The sequence below is a fragment of the Macaca thibetana genome, chromosome 1, assembly GCF_024542745.1.
Source record: "Macaca thibetana thibetana isolate TM-01 chromosome 1, ASM2454274v1, whole genome shotgun sequence".
NCBI classification, from domain to species: Eukaryota; Metazoa; Chordata; class Mammalia; order Primates; family Cercopithecidae; genus Macaca; species Macaca thibetana.
In genome coordinates this window covers 69,394,332-69,411,857 of record NC_065578.1, presented here as the reverse complement: position 1 = coordinate 69,411,857, position 17,526 = coordinate 69,394,332, and the positions used below count along the sequence as shown (strand labels likewise).

At 35.6% G+C, this 17,526-nt stretch overlaps 2 protein-coding genes across 2 annotated transcripts in view; one reads left to right on the top strand and one right to left on the bottom strand.

Annotated features, from left to right (window-relative positions):
- The window catches only part of SRSF11 (serine and arginine rich splicing factor 11), a 763,374-nt gene that overhangs the window by 48,232 nt on the left and 697,616 nt on the right, over positions 1 to 17,526 (bottom strand). The gene's annotated exons all lie outside the window — the stretch shown is intronic.
- Positions 1 to 17,526, top strand: part of LRRC40 (leucine rich repeat containing 40) — a 370,991-nt gene that overhangs the window by 309,171 nt on the left and 44,294 nt on the right. Inside the window, exon 3 of the mRNA XM_050804592.1 lies at positions 16,277 to 16,458. Coding sequence (XP_050660549.1) covers positions 16,277 to 16,458 — 182 coding nt within the window. The remainder of the gene's footprint in view (positions 1 to 16,276; positions 16,459 to 17,526) is intronic.

Below are 17,526 nucleotides of genomic sequence, written 5' to 3'. Positions count from 1 at the left end.
TGCCCTAATTTCTCATTTATTATGCAGGAGTAATAACAGGACCTATTACGGTTTAAATGAGATAAAATGAAATAAAGTGCCTGGTACATAAAAAGTACACAGTAAAAATTCACCATTGCTGTTATCATGGCAGTAACCTTCTAATTGGTTTCCCGGAGTTTTTACTTTACATCTCACTCTTGCTACTCCAGAGGCTGAGGCAGGAGGATCACTTGAGTCCAGGAGTTTAAGGCTGTAGTACCCTATGATCGCACTTGTGAATAGCCACTGCACTCTAGCCTGGACAATATTGTGAGACCCTGTCCATAAACAACAACAACAACTACCCTCACACTCTAAATCCTAGTGTCATTACCAAGAGTCATTTTTTCCCAAACAGATCTTACATCACTCAAAACGTTTAATGACTTCCCATAGCCCAGAAGATACAGTATAGGTAAAGTTTTTAGCACAGCATACAAAAGGCTTTCTAAACCTTTCCCTTAACTATTTACTCTGTGGCCTCTTTTCAGCATCTTATGCTTTAATAATGATAGTAGCTCATGCCTGTAATCCCAGCACTCTGGGAAATTGAGAGGCAGGAGGGTCAAGGAATTCAAGATCAGCCTGGGGCAACATAGTGAGACCTCATCTCTACAAAAAATAAAAGAATTAGATGAGCATGGTGGCATGCGCCTGTAGTCCTAGCTACTTGGAAGGCTGAGGTGGGAGGATTGTTTGAGCCTGAGTTGGAGGCTGCAGTGAGTGCTATGATTGTTCCATTGCACTCCAGCTTGGGGAAGAGAGTGAGATCCTGTCTCTAAAATATAATGATGACACTAACAAAAATTACCTCCCCCCCAAAAAACCATACTTAAAAAATTTTTAAAGGACTATTTTAATGAAAGTTGAGCAGATGGTACATTATATTCTCATATACCCTCTGTCTCCAGCTTACAGTTTCCTCTGTTATTAACATCTTGCATTAATATAGTACGTTTATTATAATTGATGAACCAATATTGATACATTATTATGAACTGAAGTTCATAGGTTTGTTAGGGTTCATTCTTACTGTTGTACAGGTCCGTGAAATTGACAAATGCATGTCATGTATCCACCATTAGAGTATCATACAGAATAATTTCACTGCCCTAGAAATCCCCTGTGCTCTACCCATTCATTCCTTACCCATCTTCCCCTGAACTGTGGGCAACCAGTGATCTTTTTCCTGTTTCTGTGGTTTTACCTTTTCCAGAATGTCTCTTAATTCGAATCATACCAGTACATAACCTTTTCAAACTGATTTTTTAACTAATCAGTGTGCATTTAAGGTTCATCCATGTATTTTTGATGACTTAATCATTTATTTCTTTTTATTGCTGAGTAATATTCCATTGTATGAATGTACCATTTTGTTCATTCACCTTTTGAAGGATATCTTGGATACGTCCAGTTTTTGGCAGTTATGAATAAAGCAGCTATAAACATTTATGTTCAGGTTTTTGTCTGGATATATGTTCAACTCATTTGGATAAGAGCCTAGGAGCATGATCCCTGGATCATATAAGACTATGATGAGCCCTGTAAGAAACTGTCACATTACTAATATGTACCATTTCACATTTCCACAAGCAATAAATGAAACTTCTGTCCTCCACATTCTCACCAGCATTTGGTATGATCAGGTTTTTGGATTTTAACCATTTTAGTGGGTGTATTGTGTCATCTTATTGTTTAAATTTAATATTTCCTAGTGACATATGATGTTGAGTATTTTTTAATATGCTCATTTGCCATCTGTATATCTCTTTGGTGAGGTGTCTTATTAATTTTTGCCCGTTTTTTAATTGGGCTCACTTCCTTATTGTTGATCATAGTTGTCTTTTTATGCTACTTGTTTCTGCTCAGCAACTGATTGTTCAATGAATAAGTGACATATATAAATAGACTGGTGGCTTGTTGGTTATGATTCTTAAATTTTGTATCATGTAAAGCCTAGATAAATGCGGCAGAGGTGTTTTTTGACCCAGTCAAAAGTAATTGCAGAAAGTGATTATTCTTTTCTTTTCTGATAAACTTACTAACTTGTCCCTTGTACTGATTCCTTGCATGTTGTATTTTTAATATATGTTAATCTAAAAAAAGTCTTATTATCTTTGTTTTTACCCCAAAATATTAGTACCTCAAATTATGAATTACATTCAAGATATATTTAGGTTTTTTGTTTGTTTGTTTGTTTGTTTGTTTGTTTTTTTTAGAGACAGGGTCTTGCTGTGTCACCCAAGCTGGAGTGCAGTGATTCAGTTGTGGCTCAATGCAGCCTCAAACTTCTGGGCTCAGGCCATCTTCTCTCCTTAGCCTCTCAAGTAGCTAGAACTACAGGTGTGTGCCACCAAACCCAGCTACTTCTTTTACTTTTTGTAGAGACTGGATCTTGCTATATTGTCCAGGCTGGTCTGGAACCCCTGGCCTCAAGCGATCCTCCCACCTCAGCCTCCCAAAGTGCTTGGATTATAGGCATGAACCACCATGCCCAGCCCAAAAGATATTTTAAAACATGGCTTCTTTCAGATTTCGCTCTCTCCCTTGCTCTCTCTCTTGCATGCTCTCTCTCTCTTTCTCTCCCTGTATACATATGTATATATAAGATATTTTATGTGAAATGTATGAGATAAATATGAAACTATTTTGTATGCTATAGGGAATTACACAGATACTTACTCAAATGGCATTTATCTACTATCTATGTTTCTTCCAGATATAGTTCTAGAGGAAATAAAGATTAATGACCCCTTCAAATAATTTATAGTCTCATAAGTGTTTTAACATAAGCTTTATTTATTATTAAGAATTGTACTCGTTAAATAATAATTTAAATTTTCATGTTATACTTTAATTCTTTGTCTCTCTCTTCACATTTACATAGTCATATTTGTAAAGTAGAGTCATTTCTGTTCCTTCTTTTTTTTAGGGGTAGGGTCTCATTCTGTCGACTGGTCTAGAGTACAGTGGCATAATAGCTTATTAGACCTTGAACCCCTGGGCTCAAGTGATCTCCTGCCTCAGCCTCCTAAATAGCTAGGACCATAGGCATGCACCGCTATGCCCCACTAATGTTTAAATTTTTCACAGAGATGGGGTCTTGCTGTATTGCTCAGCTTGGTCTCAAACTCCTGCTGTCAGCAATCCTCCTGCCTTGGCCTCCTGAAGTACTGGGATTGTGGGTGTGAGCCACTGTATCTGACCCCATTCCTGATGTTTCTACGTTGGGAAAACAAAACGTAGTCTTTAATTTTTACATATATAATGGAAAACAGTTAAAATTCTGTTGATTCTTGCTCTTAGATGATAGCCTCCTTAAATAGAAATTTTCTTAATGGAAGCCATACAAGGGCAGTGAGAGATTTTATTACCCTGATAGTATTGTTTACTAGACTGCTAACCCAGTCCAGTACAGTGATAAAGAGGTTTACTCTTCCTAAACCTGTTTAGGTAGAGTAAGTCTTGAGGGTATTAACTTTTACCCATAAGTGAAACCTAGTTACTCTTTGGGGTGTTTAGGTATACAATTGATACTTAAATAGTTCAGGGGGTGTGGGGCTGACTCCCTTGTGCAGTCAGAAATCCATGTATAACTTTTGACTCGCTCGAAACTTAACTACTAATAGCTTACTGTTGACTAGAAGCCTTACTGATAACATAGTCAATTAACATATATTGGTATATTATAGGTTTTATATACTATATTCTTAGAATAGTAAGCTAGAGAAAAGAAAATGTTATTAAGCAAATCATAAGGAAGAGAAAATATATTTACTATTCATCAAGTGGAGTGGATCATCATAAAAGTCTTCATTCTCATCATCTTCACATTGAGCAGGCTGAGGAGGAGGAGGAAAAGCAGGGGATGGTCTTGCTTTCTTACGGGTGGCAGAGGCAGCAGAAAATCCATATGTAAGTGAACCTATGCAATTCAATCACATATTGTGCAAGGATAAATTGTACTTTCTTTTTGTAGGCTCTCGTTCTTTTTTGAAAAATATCATTTACCATAAATAAATAATATTTATTATTTTCTTGTTTATAAAAGCAGGTCTGCTGTGGAAAGATTAGAATCTATAGAGAAAAGCATGAAAAGTGAAGAAGCCAGCCAGGGTTAATCACTGTTAAATGTTGTAGAGATTTTTCTTCTAATACTGTGTGTGTGTGTGTGTGTGTGTGTGTGTGTGTGTGTGTGTGTGAGACTATGTATAATTTGACTATTTTTTATTTTTTATTTAATTTAGTTTATTGATTGAGACAGGATCTCACTCTGTTGCCCAGGGTGGAATGCAGTGGTGAGATCATGGCTCACTGCAGCCTTGACCTCCTGAGCTCAAAAGTGATTTTCCACCTCGGCCTCCCGAGTATCTGAGACTACAAGGATGTGTCACCATGCCGGGCCAATTTTTATATTCTTTGTAGAGATGAGATCTTGCTATGTTGCCCAGGCTGGTCTTGAACTCCTGAGCTCAAGTGACCTGTCCACCTCAGCCTGACAAAATGCTGGGATTACAGGCATGAACTGTTGTGCCTGGCCCTATTTTTTATTTTTAACAAATTTAGAATTGTACTGACTCCTGTTTTTCTGACTTCTATTTGTACATTTTCATTGTCACTTGAAAAATCTTATTTTTAGTAGCTGTATAATCCATCTTATGACTACTATAATTAATATGTGTTAATATTTAAGCAATCAAATTTTGTTGGCAATTTTAATAATTCTGTTCTATAACTTACTTAGAAAGATATTCTCAAATAGAAATAATTGTTAATGACCATCTTCAAAGGAAAATATTGTACATGTAAGTGACAGCTCTTTTTATGAGCAGCAACATGAGAATATATTGTCAGTTTGGTTCAGTGTTGCAGCTCTTTTTCATTGGACTAGATAAAATGAAGATGGAGTTGTAAAGGAGGTGCTGATTGTTGCTTTCCAGCTGCAGGACCATGGCAGAACAGTAGTGCAAGAATGTTATTGGATGATTATCTAAAACTGAGGAAAAGTAAAAGGTGCCAGAGTTTGAAACAAAAGAATACTGTAAATTCTAATGGAAACTGCACTGTTGATCTGAAAGGCAAATTGGTAAGAGGATAATTCATTAAACAAGCCAGTTAAATTAGCTTGGAAACTAATTATTTGAAAGGAAAATATGGGTGTAAGGCTATCCTGCCTTATCTTGAAGAGAGCAGTTTGGTTACCTTTTATTTGTGTAATTAAGTAATTAGGTCTAGGGCACCTAATCATCAAGATAACCTACTGTTCTAGGGTAATGAGAATTTGCCTTATTCAATACATATAGTTTGTTGGAACAGAATAAAAAGTGTGACACAGGGTTAGGTGTACTGTGGCTCACACCTTTAATACCAACACTTTGGGAGGCCAGAGCAGGTGGATCACTTGAACCTGGGAGTTCAAGACCAGTCTGGGCAACAAGGCAAAACCTCGTCTCTACTAAAAATAAAAAAATTAGCCGGGCATGGTGGCACACCCCTGTAGTCCCAACTACTTGGAAAGCTGAGGCAAGAGGATCACCTGCGTCGGGGAGGTCGAGGCTGCAGTGAGCTGTGATCTGGCCACTGCATTCCAGTCTGGGTGACAGAGTGAGATCCTGTCTCCAAAAACAAAGAACTAACAAAAAAAAAGTTTAACACGAACTATATATTTTCAAGGTTTTAAATAGCCATCTTAAATCTGTATAATCCATGTTCTGCTTTACTATTTAGCTTGATTCTGTATTTTGACTAGTAGTGGTTTAATGGAACTTACTGTGATATTTCTAAATAGCTAATGAAAATTAACCAAAGTATCTAGAATATTTTAATAACAAATAATTCCAGAAAAAACTGTGCTTCCAGGTGAGGCGATTATTAAAACAAGCTAATTCTTAAATGTTAGAAATTAAAGCAAGAGGAAAGCCCATATATATGTATATATGTATACGTACACATACACACAAGTATACATACACACATACCCATGTGTTTATATATGTGCCAGAATCTTAAGGTGAACATTTAATCTTTAGTCTATTAAAATCTAAGGAAGGCTTTGTGTTTGGATTACAAGACAAGGAACTAGATAGTTAATTGAAAGTCGTATTCCTGTTTGTTGATTCATTAAAATAATTGTTCTGAACTTAACGTCTCAACTTCTTGAGATATATATGTCAAGTTATTATTACCAATGTCAGCTTTTTTTATAAATTAGTGCAAATTTAAATTATTCCTGTATTAATGTCAACTCACTCATCTGCATTTTAATATGTTTTCTTGAGTAGGAGAGGAAAAGGAGGAGTTAGATAACAAATGAATGTCCTCTGTCATAGATACTGTCATAGGAAAAAACAGACTGGGAAAAATGGAATTACAGTTTTATTAAGGCTTATCTTCATCATAAAGGTGAAGGTACTCTCAAAGTAATAAATTTGGGTATGTTTTTCTCTTACAGAGATTGGTAAAAATACTTTCCTTTTCATATGTTAAACATTGTTTCATTTTTCTTACAGTGTCCTTGATGGACTTCAGGATAGAACAGTTCCCATTATGCTTTCTAACTTAATAATGGCTCAGATGGTCTAAATCACAAAAGATATTTAGTCAAACTCAAGCTGCAACTAACTTGATGCTTTTCATATAACTCTTTATCTTTGGGGTGTGTATTTGTGTGTATTTTTTCTCATTAAAATTTAAAGATTATCTGAAAGTGATAGTGCAGTATTGTGCTTTGCCTATATAGGGTTCTTTAACGTATGAGTCCATTGGTGGCCATGAATAAACTACTGTGGAGAAAACTGGAATATTTATTGATGAGCTTTCCCTGATTTTGTACATAGTGATTTGATTTCTTGGTTTATTCTTTTAAAGTGCTCATAATTGGGTAGACAGTTGAGTTAATAACATTTGTAGGATAAGCTGTTATCTTCAGAATACTATCCTAAACCTAGCATAACCCTTTTTATACTACTGTTGTTAGGTCCTAGCATTTAAGTGTCAATGGGGACCTCTCATTTAATCAACAAGGCAACTGGGGACGAGAGAATGCCATATTAGGTTGCTGATCAGTATAATTAGTTGCAGGGTTTAAACCACAGCCTTAGGTCCCTGAGTCTTAGATCAGTGGTCTGTCTGAGATACCATACCGTGTATCATAGTTTAACATGTTTACTGTTTTTTGGAAGATAGGAATTGACATAGGCTAGGATATGGACCTTAATGGGAATTGGACATGATTTTCTGCCTTAAGGAAATAATTACTGTCATTACTGTGGGTGATCGTGATATCTACGAAGTTGTCCAAAAAAGTCAAAAAAGATTTTTAAATTTCATGGTTTGTTGCTCCTATAGTTTACTGGCTACATTTTTTTTTTTTTTTTTTTTTTTGAGATGAGTCTCACTCTGTTGCCCAGGCTAGAGTGCAATGGTGTGATCTTGGTTCACTGCAACCCCTACCTCCCGAGTTCAAGAGATTCTCCTGCCTCAGCCTCCCAAGTAGCTGGGGTTACAGGCACCTGCCACTACACCCAGCTAATTTTCTTTCTTTTTTTTTTTTTTTGTGTATTTTTAGTAGAGATGGGGTTTCACCATGTTGGTCAGGTTGGTCTCGAACTCCTGACCTCAGGTGATCCACCTGCCTTGGCTTCCCAAAGTGCTGGGATTATAGGCATGAGCCACTGTGCCCAGTTACATTCTTTCATCCTTCTGTGCAAACGCCATTTTAAACATGTTTTTTATTTCTTCTCTGTCTCTTTATCCACCCGTATCATAAATATTCTCCCCAAACTAGGTAGTTCTCTGTGATCAACCCATTTGTGAGTCCTCATTTCTATAGTTAGCTGTTACCAGTGGAAAAAAAGAGTAAGACAGTTTGCTAAAAAAAAAAAAAAAAAAGGCCGGGGGTTGGGGGGCTAGGTGTGATTGGCTCATGATTATAATCCCAGCACTTTGGGAGGCGAAGGTGGGAGGATCACTTGAGACCAGGAGTTCGAGACCAAACCAGGCAACATAATGAGACCCAGTCTCTACAAAAAATTTAAAAATAAGCTGGATGTGGTGGCACATGCCTGTATTCCTCATAGTTCCAGCTACTTGGAAGATGAAGGCAGGAGGATATCCTGAAGCCATGAGTTCAAGGCTGCAGTGAGCTATGATCACACCACTGCACTCCAGCCTGGGTGACAGACTCTCGAAAAAAAAAAAAAAAAAAAAAACAAATCTTTTTTTCCCCGCACTATTTTTAAGGTCCATGTTGTCCATTGTGGAAGCCTGTACTCATGTTGGCTTTTTAAATTTTAAATAATCAAAATTAAATAAGATTAAAAATCAAGTTCATCAGTTACTTTAACTACATTGCAATGGCTATGTGGCTAGTAGTAGCTATCCTATTGAATAGTGCCAATGTAGGGCATTTACGTCATTGTAGAAAGTTCTGTTGAGCCGTGCTGTTTAAGGATATTGTATCTACCCTGTGATATATATTATATATGTATATTTTTCCCATAGAATTGCCTTGATGTGTTATATCACCTATATTTTAAAATTATTCTTTTTTGAGGTTAACGTTATTGAAGTATCATTTACAAAGAGTATGTTGCATCCATTTTAAGTGTACAGTTCAATTAGTTTTGACAAATATATACCATCATGTAACCAGTACTACAATCAAGATATAGAACATTTTCAACATCTTGAAAAGTTTACTTGTGCCCCTTTGCTGTCAGTCCTGCTGTTGGCTCCACATAACTACGGTTCTGCTTTTTGTCAATGTAGATTAATTTTACTTCTTTTAAAATTGCATGTAAATGAAATATTACATTTGCTATTTTTTCTTTTTCGCTTAAGGCTTCTTTTGTTTAGAATCATATTTTTGAGGTTCATCCGTGTTGTTTATATCAGTTGTTCTTTTTTTATTCTTTCTTGAGACAGGGTCTCCTTCTGTTGCCCAGGCTAGAGTGCAAGTGGCACAGTCGTAGCTCACTGCAACTTCAAAATTCTGGTCTCAAGTGATCCTTCTGCTTCAGTCTCCCAAGTATCTGGGACTCATGGTGCATGCTACCATGCCTGGCTAATTTTTTTGTTTTTAATAGAGACAAAGTCTTGCTCTTTTTCCCAGGTTGGTCTCAAACTTCTGGGCTCAAATGATCCTCCTGCTATGGTCTCCCAAAGTGCTGCAATTATGGGCATGAGCCACCACGCCCAGCAGTTTTTTAAATTGCTGCATAAATGTGAATGACGAGTTGATGGGTGCTGACGAGTTGACGGGTGCAGCACACCAACATGGCACAAGTATACATATGTAACAAACCTGCACGTTGTGCACATGTACCCTAGAACTTAAAGTATAATAATAATTTAAAAAATTGCTGCATAATAGTCCATTTGTGTATACAATTCAATTTATTTATCCATTAACCTGTTGATGGACATTTGAGTGGTTTCCAGTTTTTGGCTGTTAAGAATAAAATTGCTATAAGCTTTCTTGTGTAGTCTTTTTTTTTTTTTTTTTTCTTAGAAACATTTCATAGGTCTTATAAACAGAAGGCATGACTGTGTCTTGGGCAGTGGTGAGATAAGGTGGTGGATCTCTGTGCCTCATGTATAAGTCTTTGTGTAGACATAGCATTTCTGTTGACTCCATACCCGACAATGGAATTGCTGTATTGCATAGTAGTAGTAAGTATAGGTCCTGGCATGGTGGCTCACACCTGTAATCCCAGCAATTTGGGAGGTCAAAGTGGGTGGATCACCTGAGACCAGTGTGGCCAACATGGCGAAACCCCGCCTCTGCTAAAAATACAAAAATTAGCTGGGTGTGGTGGCACATGCCTGAAAGTCCAGCTGCTGCTCGGGAGGCTGAGGCAGAGAATTGCTTGAACCCGGGAGGCGGAGGTTGCAGTGAGCCAGGATCGTGCCACTGCACTCCAACTTGGGTGAGAAAGTGAGACCCTGTCTCAAAAAATCCCAGAAAGTGTTTATTTAACATAAGAATTCATCAAACTCTTTCCCACTAGCAACATATGGGAGATTCAGTTGCTCCACATCATTACCAGCACTTTGTGTTGTCATCTTTTAAATATTAACCATTCTTGTGGCTGTGTTGGCATATTTTTTTGTGGTTTTAATTTGTATGTCCTTTAAAACTAATGATGTTTAGCATCTTTTCTACCACCTCTTAGCCATTTGTATATCTTCTGTTAAGTGTTTGTTCCAATTTTTTTCTTTTTTTTTTTAAATAGGGTTTTATTCTTGGGTAACAAGACTTTGTATATATTTGAGATACAACTCCCTCTCAGATATCTATATGAGTATCTGTCTAATATTTTCTCCCAGTGTAGCTTATTTTCTTAATGGTAGCTTTAGAAACATGTAAGTTATAAATTTTTATGGAATCTAATTTATCAATTCTTTTTCTTTTATGATGAGCTTTTTCTGTCCCAAGACATTTTTTGCCTATCTGAAGGCTGTGAAAATTTTTTCCTCTGTTTCTTTTAGAATTTTTGTAGTTTCATCATTTACATATAAGTCTGTGGTCCATTTGGAGTTAATTTTTGAGTGTGTCACAAGGTAAAGGTTGAGGTTCATTTTTATAGTTTATTGTATAGTTATTCCAGTGCCATTTGTTGAAAACATGATTCGTTTTTGGTAAATTCTATTGGCACCTTTGTTGAAAATCAGTTTTCAGTATTTTATTGTGTGGAATGTTTTCTCAACTCTTTTTCCATTGACCTATATGCTAATACTACACTATCCTTATGCTTATGCTAATCCTTATGCTAATACTACACTATCTTGACAAATGTAGCTTTATGGTCAGACTTGGAATCAAATACTGTAAAGCCTCCTGTTTTGTTCTTTTATTTCAAAATTGTTTGACCTAATTTAGTTCTTTTGCATTTCAATACACATTTTAGAATTGGCTTGTTAATTTCTACAGAAAAGCTTTCTGGGATTTTTATTAGGATTGTGCTGAATCTGTAAGTCACTTTGGGGAAAAGCGACATCTTTATAATATGGAGTCTTCCAAGCTGTCGTATGTTACATTTCTTTACTTATCTAGACCTTCTTTAAGTTTTCATAGCAATGTTTTGTATTTTCACATACAGATCTTGTACATATTTTGTAAATTTAATACTCTTTCATGGTTTTGTCTTGTATTGTAAATCTTTTAACATATAAAAAACTTTTTATTTGATTGCTAATACATAGAAACGTGGTTGATTTTTCCATATTGAGCTTGAATTTTGTGACCGTTCTAAACTCATTGATTGCATATAATTTTTTTGTAGATTCTTTAGCACTTTGTATATAGATGATCATGTTGTCTGTTAATCAGGACAGTTTTACTTCTTGTCCAATCTGAATGCCTTTTGTTTCTTTTATTTATTTCTTTTTTTTTCTTTTCGTCTTACTACATTGGTCAAGACCTCTAGTAAAATATTAAAGTAGTGAGAATGAGCATCCTTGCCTTGTATACTCTTTTAGAGAGAAAGCACTGTGTCTTCCACCATTAAGTATGATGTTAGTTTTAGATTTTTCACAGGTGCCTTTTATAAGACTGAAGGAGTTCCCTTTGATTCCCAGTTTTCTGAGTTTTTATTGTTGAATTTTGTCAGATGCTTTTTTTGTATCTCAACAATCACATAGTATTTAAAATTTTTCTGTTAATATGGTAGATTGTATTGATTAATTTTCAAATGGTAAACCAGCCTTGCAGTCCTAAAATAACTCACACTTGATCATGATATATTGCCCTTTTTATATAGAGTTACAAAATTTGTTTAGGAATTTGGGTCTATAATCATTAGATACGTTGGCCTGTAGTTTTTGTTTTATTTTCTCTTTTAATGTATTTATCTGCTTTTGGCATCAGAGTAAGACTGACCTTATAAGATGAATTGGGAACTGTTCTTTTCTCTATGTTTTGAAAGAGCTTGTGTAGAATTAGTATTATTTTTGCTCTAAATGTCTGGTAGAATTCACCAGTGAAAATGCCTGCCTGGAATTTTCTTTGTGGGGAATTTTAAGTAGCTAATTCAATTTCTTTAATAGATGCAAGGCTACTTTCTATTGTGGTTGTGCTTTTTTTTTTTTTTCTCTATTCTAGGGCTTTATCCATTTCGTCCAAGTTATTGGATTTGTTGGCATAAAGTTGTTCATAATATACCCTTATCTTTTTAACATCTGTAGGATCTATGACATTCTCACTTTGATTCCTGATTTTGATAATTTGTTTCTTCTTTTTTTTTTCCTTCATCTGTCTAGCTAAGAGTTTATCAATTTATTAGTCTTTTTATATAAGTATTTTTTATTGCTTTTTCTCTGTTTCTATCTCATTGATTGCCACTTTTTATTTCCTTGCTTCTGCTTTCTTTGGATTTAATTAATTCTTTTTTCTAGATTCCTAAGATTGTAGCTTAGATCATTGTGGGATGGAGTTATAGATGAAGCAACAGGAGACATATGCTGATAATTGTTAGAACTGGACAATAGATACATGGAGTTTTATTCCGTTATACTGTTTTTTTTTAAATGTTTATTTTAGGTTCAAGGGTACGTGTGCAGGTTTGTTACATAGATAAACTTGTGTCACAGGGGTTTGTTATACAGATTACTTTATCACCCAGGTACTAAGCCTCATACCCATTAGTTATTTTTTTCTGATCCTCTCCCTCTTCCCACCTTCCACCCTCAAGAGGACCCCAGTGTCTGTTGTTCCTTTCTTTGTGTTCATGAATTCTCATCATTTAGCTCCCACTTATAAGTGAGAACGTAGAGTATTTGGTTTTCTTCTCCTGTGTTAGTTTGCTAAGGATAATAGCCTCCAGCTCCATCCACGTTCCTGAAAAAGGCATGATCTTGTTCTTTTTCATGGCTGGATAGTATTCCATGATGTATATGTACCACATTTTCTTTATCCAGTCTGTCAGTGATGGGCATTTAGGTTGATTCCATGTTTTTACGATTGTGAATAGTGCTACAATGAATATTTGCATGCATGTGTCCTTTTGGCAGAATAACTTATATTCTTCTGGGTATGTACCTAGTAATAAGATTGCTGGGTCAAATGGTAGTTCTGTTTTTACCTCTTTGAGGAATCGCCATCCTGCTTTCTAAAATGGTTGAACTGATTTACACTCCTGCAAACAGTGTGTAAGGGTTCCCTTTTCAGCAAAGTTTCAGGATACAAAATCAAAGTACAAAAATCACTAGCATTCCTATACACCAACAACAGCTAAGCAGAGAGCCAAATCAGGAAGGCAATCTCATTCACAGATGCTGCAAAAAGAATAAAATACCTAGAATACAGCTAACCAGGGAGGTGAAAGATCTGTACAATGCGAATTACAAAACACTGCTCAAAGAAATCAGAGATGACACAAACAAATGGGAAAACATCCCATGCTCATGGATAGGAAGAATCAATATCGTTAAAATGGTCATACTGCCCAAAGCAACTTACAGATTCAGTGCTATTCCTACCAAACTACCAATGACGTTCTTCACAGGACTAGAAAAAAAACTATTTTAAAATTCATGTGGAACCAAAAAAGAGTCCAAAGAGCCCAGGCAATTCTAAGCAAAAAGAGCAAAGCTGGAGGCATTACACCACCTGATTTCATTATGCTGCTCTTTAAATGTATGTATATGTTTGAAATTTTTTTATAATATCCAACTCCATAGTAATTATTTTCATATTTATATGCTATTGACATTCGTTTTTACATGGGTAGTTTCTATTTTAGATATTGGTAAACTACTTGTAGGATAGCTCCACAGAATTTCTTAACAATTAAGACTGTATATGCTTTTTAGTGGTTCTTATGGGACAGTTGCAACAGTGACATGAATCTTGATGCTGCAAGCTCTGGAAGAAATTGGGATACCTCAAAAACGATTAGTGGGGAAAAGAATGAGTAGTAAGTAATTGTTTATGGAAAAGCTGATGGATATATGTTCAATAATAGTACAATATCGACATGTATCTGCCCCTTGATAGTTCCCTCAAAGACCAAGTTTGTTAATAAAAATATCTGAATAATAATAATAAAACATTAATACTCAGTATAGTTGATGGGTAACAGGTATTTTTGTTATGTTATGTATAAATTTCTTATTATCCCCACCTTTCTCCATCTAGAAAAAGACATTTGTTATTACATTGCTTTTTAGGTATAACGGCATTAATATACCTATGTATAGATGTTAGAAAAAAATGCATGCACAAATATTCTATGTTTCATCTTTAGGAGTAGAATTGTGCATCTCACATAGCTTTTTCTATATACTTCTTTAGTGTTTTGTATTGTTTTATCTTGTCTTTTTTAATCTGGAGCTTTCTGTTTGTTATTCATACTATATGGCACATTAGTAGTTTTTTTTTTTTTTTCAAGAGTCTCATTTATTTTTAGAAAAATATATGTGTGACCACATTTCTGTTGGCTGCTTTTTTGTCAGTAAATTCACATGCCAATTGCTTGGGTGATCTCCTTTTCTCTTTCATACTTAACTAATTATCCATACCTGCATACCAAAATAACAATGATGATAAGTTGTGCGGTGCTTTCGCTCTCAAATCAGTCAAGAATGGTAAAGTTATTTTATTTTGCTTTGCTTTAAAAGTAAACTTCCATCCACAAACAGAAACACAGGTGGATTCATGTTTTATTTTGCTAATACTTAAAGGAGATTCAGTGGTTGAAGAGTAGAGAAGCAGAGAATACCTAATCAGACATAAGGAGTAAGAGAGGGACCTTATAATTTATTTTAATATGAATGTAGATAGCTCAGTTTTTTTCTTTTTCTTTTTTTAAGTTTTTTTTAAGAGACAGGGTCTCACTCTATTTCCCAGGCTGGAGTGCCATGGTGTGATGACAGTTACTTACTGAACTTCAAAGTCCTGGGCTCAGGCAATCCTCCTGCCTCAGGCTCCCAAGTAGTAGGACTACAGTTGTGTGCCATCACACCAGCTGATTTTTTTTTTTTTTTTTTTTTTTTTAAGAGATAGGGTTTTGCTTTGATGCCTAGGCTGGTCTCAAACTCATGGACTCAAGTGATCCTCCCACCTTAGCCTCCCAAAGTGCAGGGATTATAGCTCTGAGCCGCCACACCTGGCTAGCTCATTTTTTGAGTGAGTATAAGTTTCATGCCTTTCAGGGGCTTGGCTTTGCTTCTGTAACACCATTTTATCTGATTAATCATCCAAAACTGCACTTAAGTGTCCTGAATCTGAAACTTTGACTATACCTTTTCACGTAATCTCTGATGGTTTTGAAATTATAGCCTGTGGCAGCAAGGTATAACCAATTTTTGCCTTGATTAATACCAGCTTGAAGTTCTACATCATCCCTAAATATAGTCCTACTTTTAACAAGGAGTGAAGGACTGTATTTAAAATAGTTTTGCTACAACACTACAGCATTCTACCTTCTGGAGCTTCAAGTTATCCCTGCTTAATTTGTACGGTCTTGTTTTCTATACAGGTGTTGTCACTTGCTGCAGTAGCATAACATAGTGTTGTATGGTGCCGTAAGAAATAAAATTACATGTCAGATAAAATAGAGAGTAGCTACCAAAGTCAGATATTTCTCCCAAATGTTAATAGAAAGCAAGACAATATAGCACTGCTAGGCATTGAATCACATCTGTGGTACTTGTCTAGCTTTGTAACCCTGGCCAAATTATACATTCTCTTTGTGCTCTATTTTTCTCATCCATCCGATGGGAATAATAATACCTACTTTGCAGAATTGTTCCAAGGTTTAGATGAATTATTATGTTAGAAATATTTGTAAGTGTTAGCTATTATTACTAGTTCTTTCTGAGCCTTAGTATATACTTTTATTATAAAAGTTATTACATATACATGTTGATTTCCATGCCTTCTTTGTTAATCTGTTAGCCTGATGGTAAAATGCATTCTTTGTGTTACATATTTACCACAATGTGCTGTGCAGTGTATGTGCTTTTCAGTGTATGTAAACCTAGTAAATATAGTTGAATGAAGGTTAGAGTGAGAGCTAATATGTAGAAGACGTATTATTGGTATATAGCCTTTTAAAATAAAATCAACTTTCACTCTAGTTACAATTATTGCTATTTGACTTATTTTTTGTTTCAGAAAAATGTTTTTCAATAGATAAATGGAATGGCTATTATAAAAGTATGTCACTTAGTATCTAGTTCTTGTTTTCATCTGGTTTTTTTTGTTTGTTTTTTTTTTTGTTTGTTTTTTCTGGTGTGATGCTGATGGAACTAGTGCCGCAGTGTGTCTGGAGAATAAATGTGGATATCCCTGAGGAAGCTAATCAGAATCTTTCATTTGGTGCTACTGAAAGATGGTGGGAGCAGACAGATTTGACCAAACTCATAATATCAAACAATAAACTTCAGTCACTTGCAGATGACCTACGACTCCTGCCTGCACTGACTGTTCTTGATGTAAGTTGACTGACTATAAATATGGATTATTAATTGAAGAGACTCTAAAGCTAAATTTAGGCTTTGATAGCAGAAAACCTTTCATGTTGAGTTGGTAATGCAAGGACAGATAGTAAATTATTATGCTAGGCATAGCATAATGGTTAAAAGTGCAGGATTGGAGCACTAAGTTTCTAATTCTGACTTCTGCTACTCAATGGCTGTGTGACCTGGGAAGAGTTACCTCTCTGTGCCTTAGTCTCCACATCTATAAACCAAGACTGATACTACTACCTATTTAAAAATTTTGTTTGTAGAATTAAATAAGTTAATGAATACAAACAGAATCAATATTCAACAAGTGGTTATTTCTGCTCATCTTTTTTTCTTATTATTACTATTTTGCACAGGCAAAATAATGGCATGATCATGGCTCACTGCAGCCTTGAACTTACGGGCTCCAGCAATTCTCCTGCCTCAGTCTCCCAAGTAGCTGGGACTATAGGTGCATGCCACCACACCCGGCTATTTTTTTGTGTGTGTAGAGACGAGGGTCTCACTATGTTTCCCAGACTGGTCTTGAACTCCTGTCCTCAAACTCTTCTCCTGCCTCAGCCTCCCAAGTGCTGGGATTACAGGCATGAGCTACTGCACCTGGCATATTGTTACTATTTTTATCATCATTATTCTAGATATTAAAGCAGGTCTATATGTATATATACTACTTGCCTTCAACCTCATTGAGTTCAATTATTGAACTTAAATTTTTTGTGTTTTTATTCAGGGATTCTTTTTAGTCCTTTGTTGCCATGTCCTGTGGTAAAGGGAACCATGAGTAGTATATTTCAGAACCTGCAGGCTTCACAATCTGGTATACTTTACTTATCAATATAAAAAATCCTCCAGTTCATGTGTAGAAAAGTAGAATCTAAACAGATCAATTTTTAGGGACCTTTTTATTTTCTTAATTTGTAAAATAAATGGATTGGCTTACTCTAAGGTTCTTTCTACCTTAAAAACTATGATTCTGTGAGAACATGAGAAAAGCCCCTTTCTCTTTTCTCATACAATTTTTGTATATATTGACAT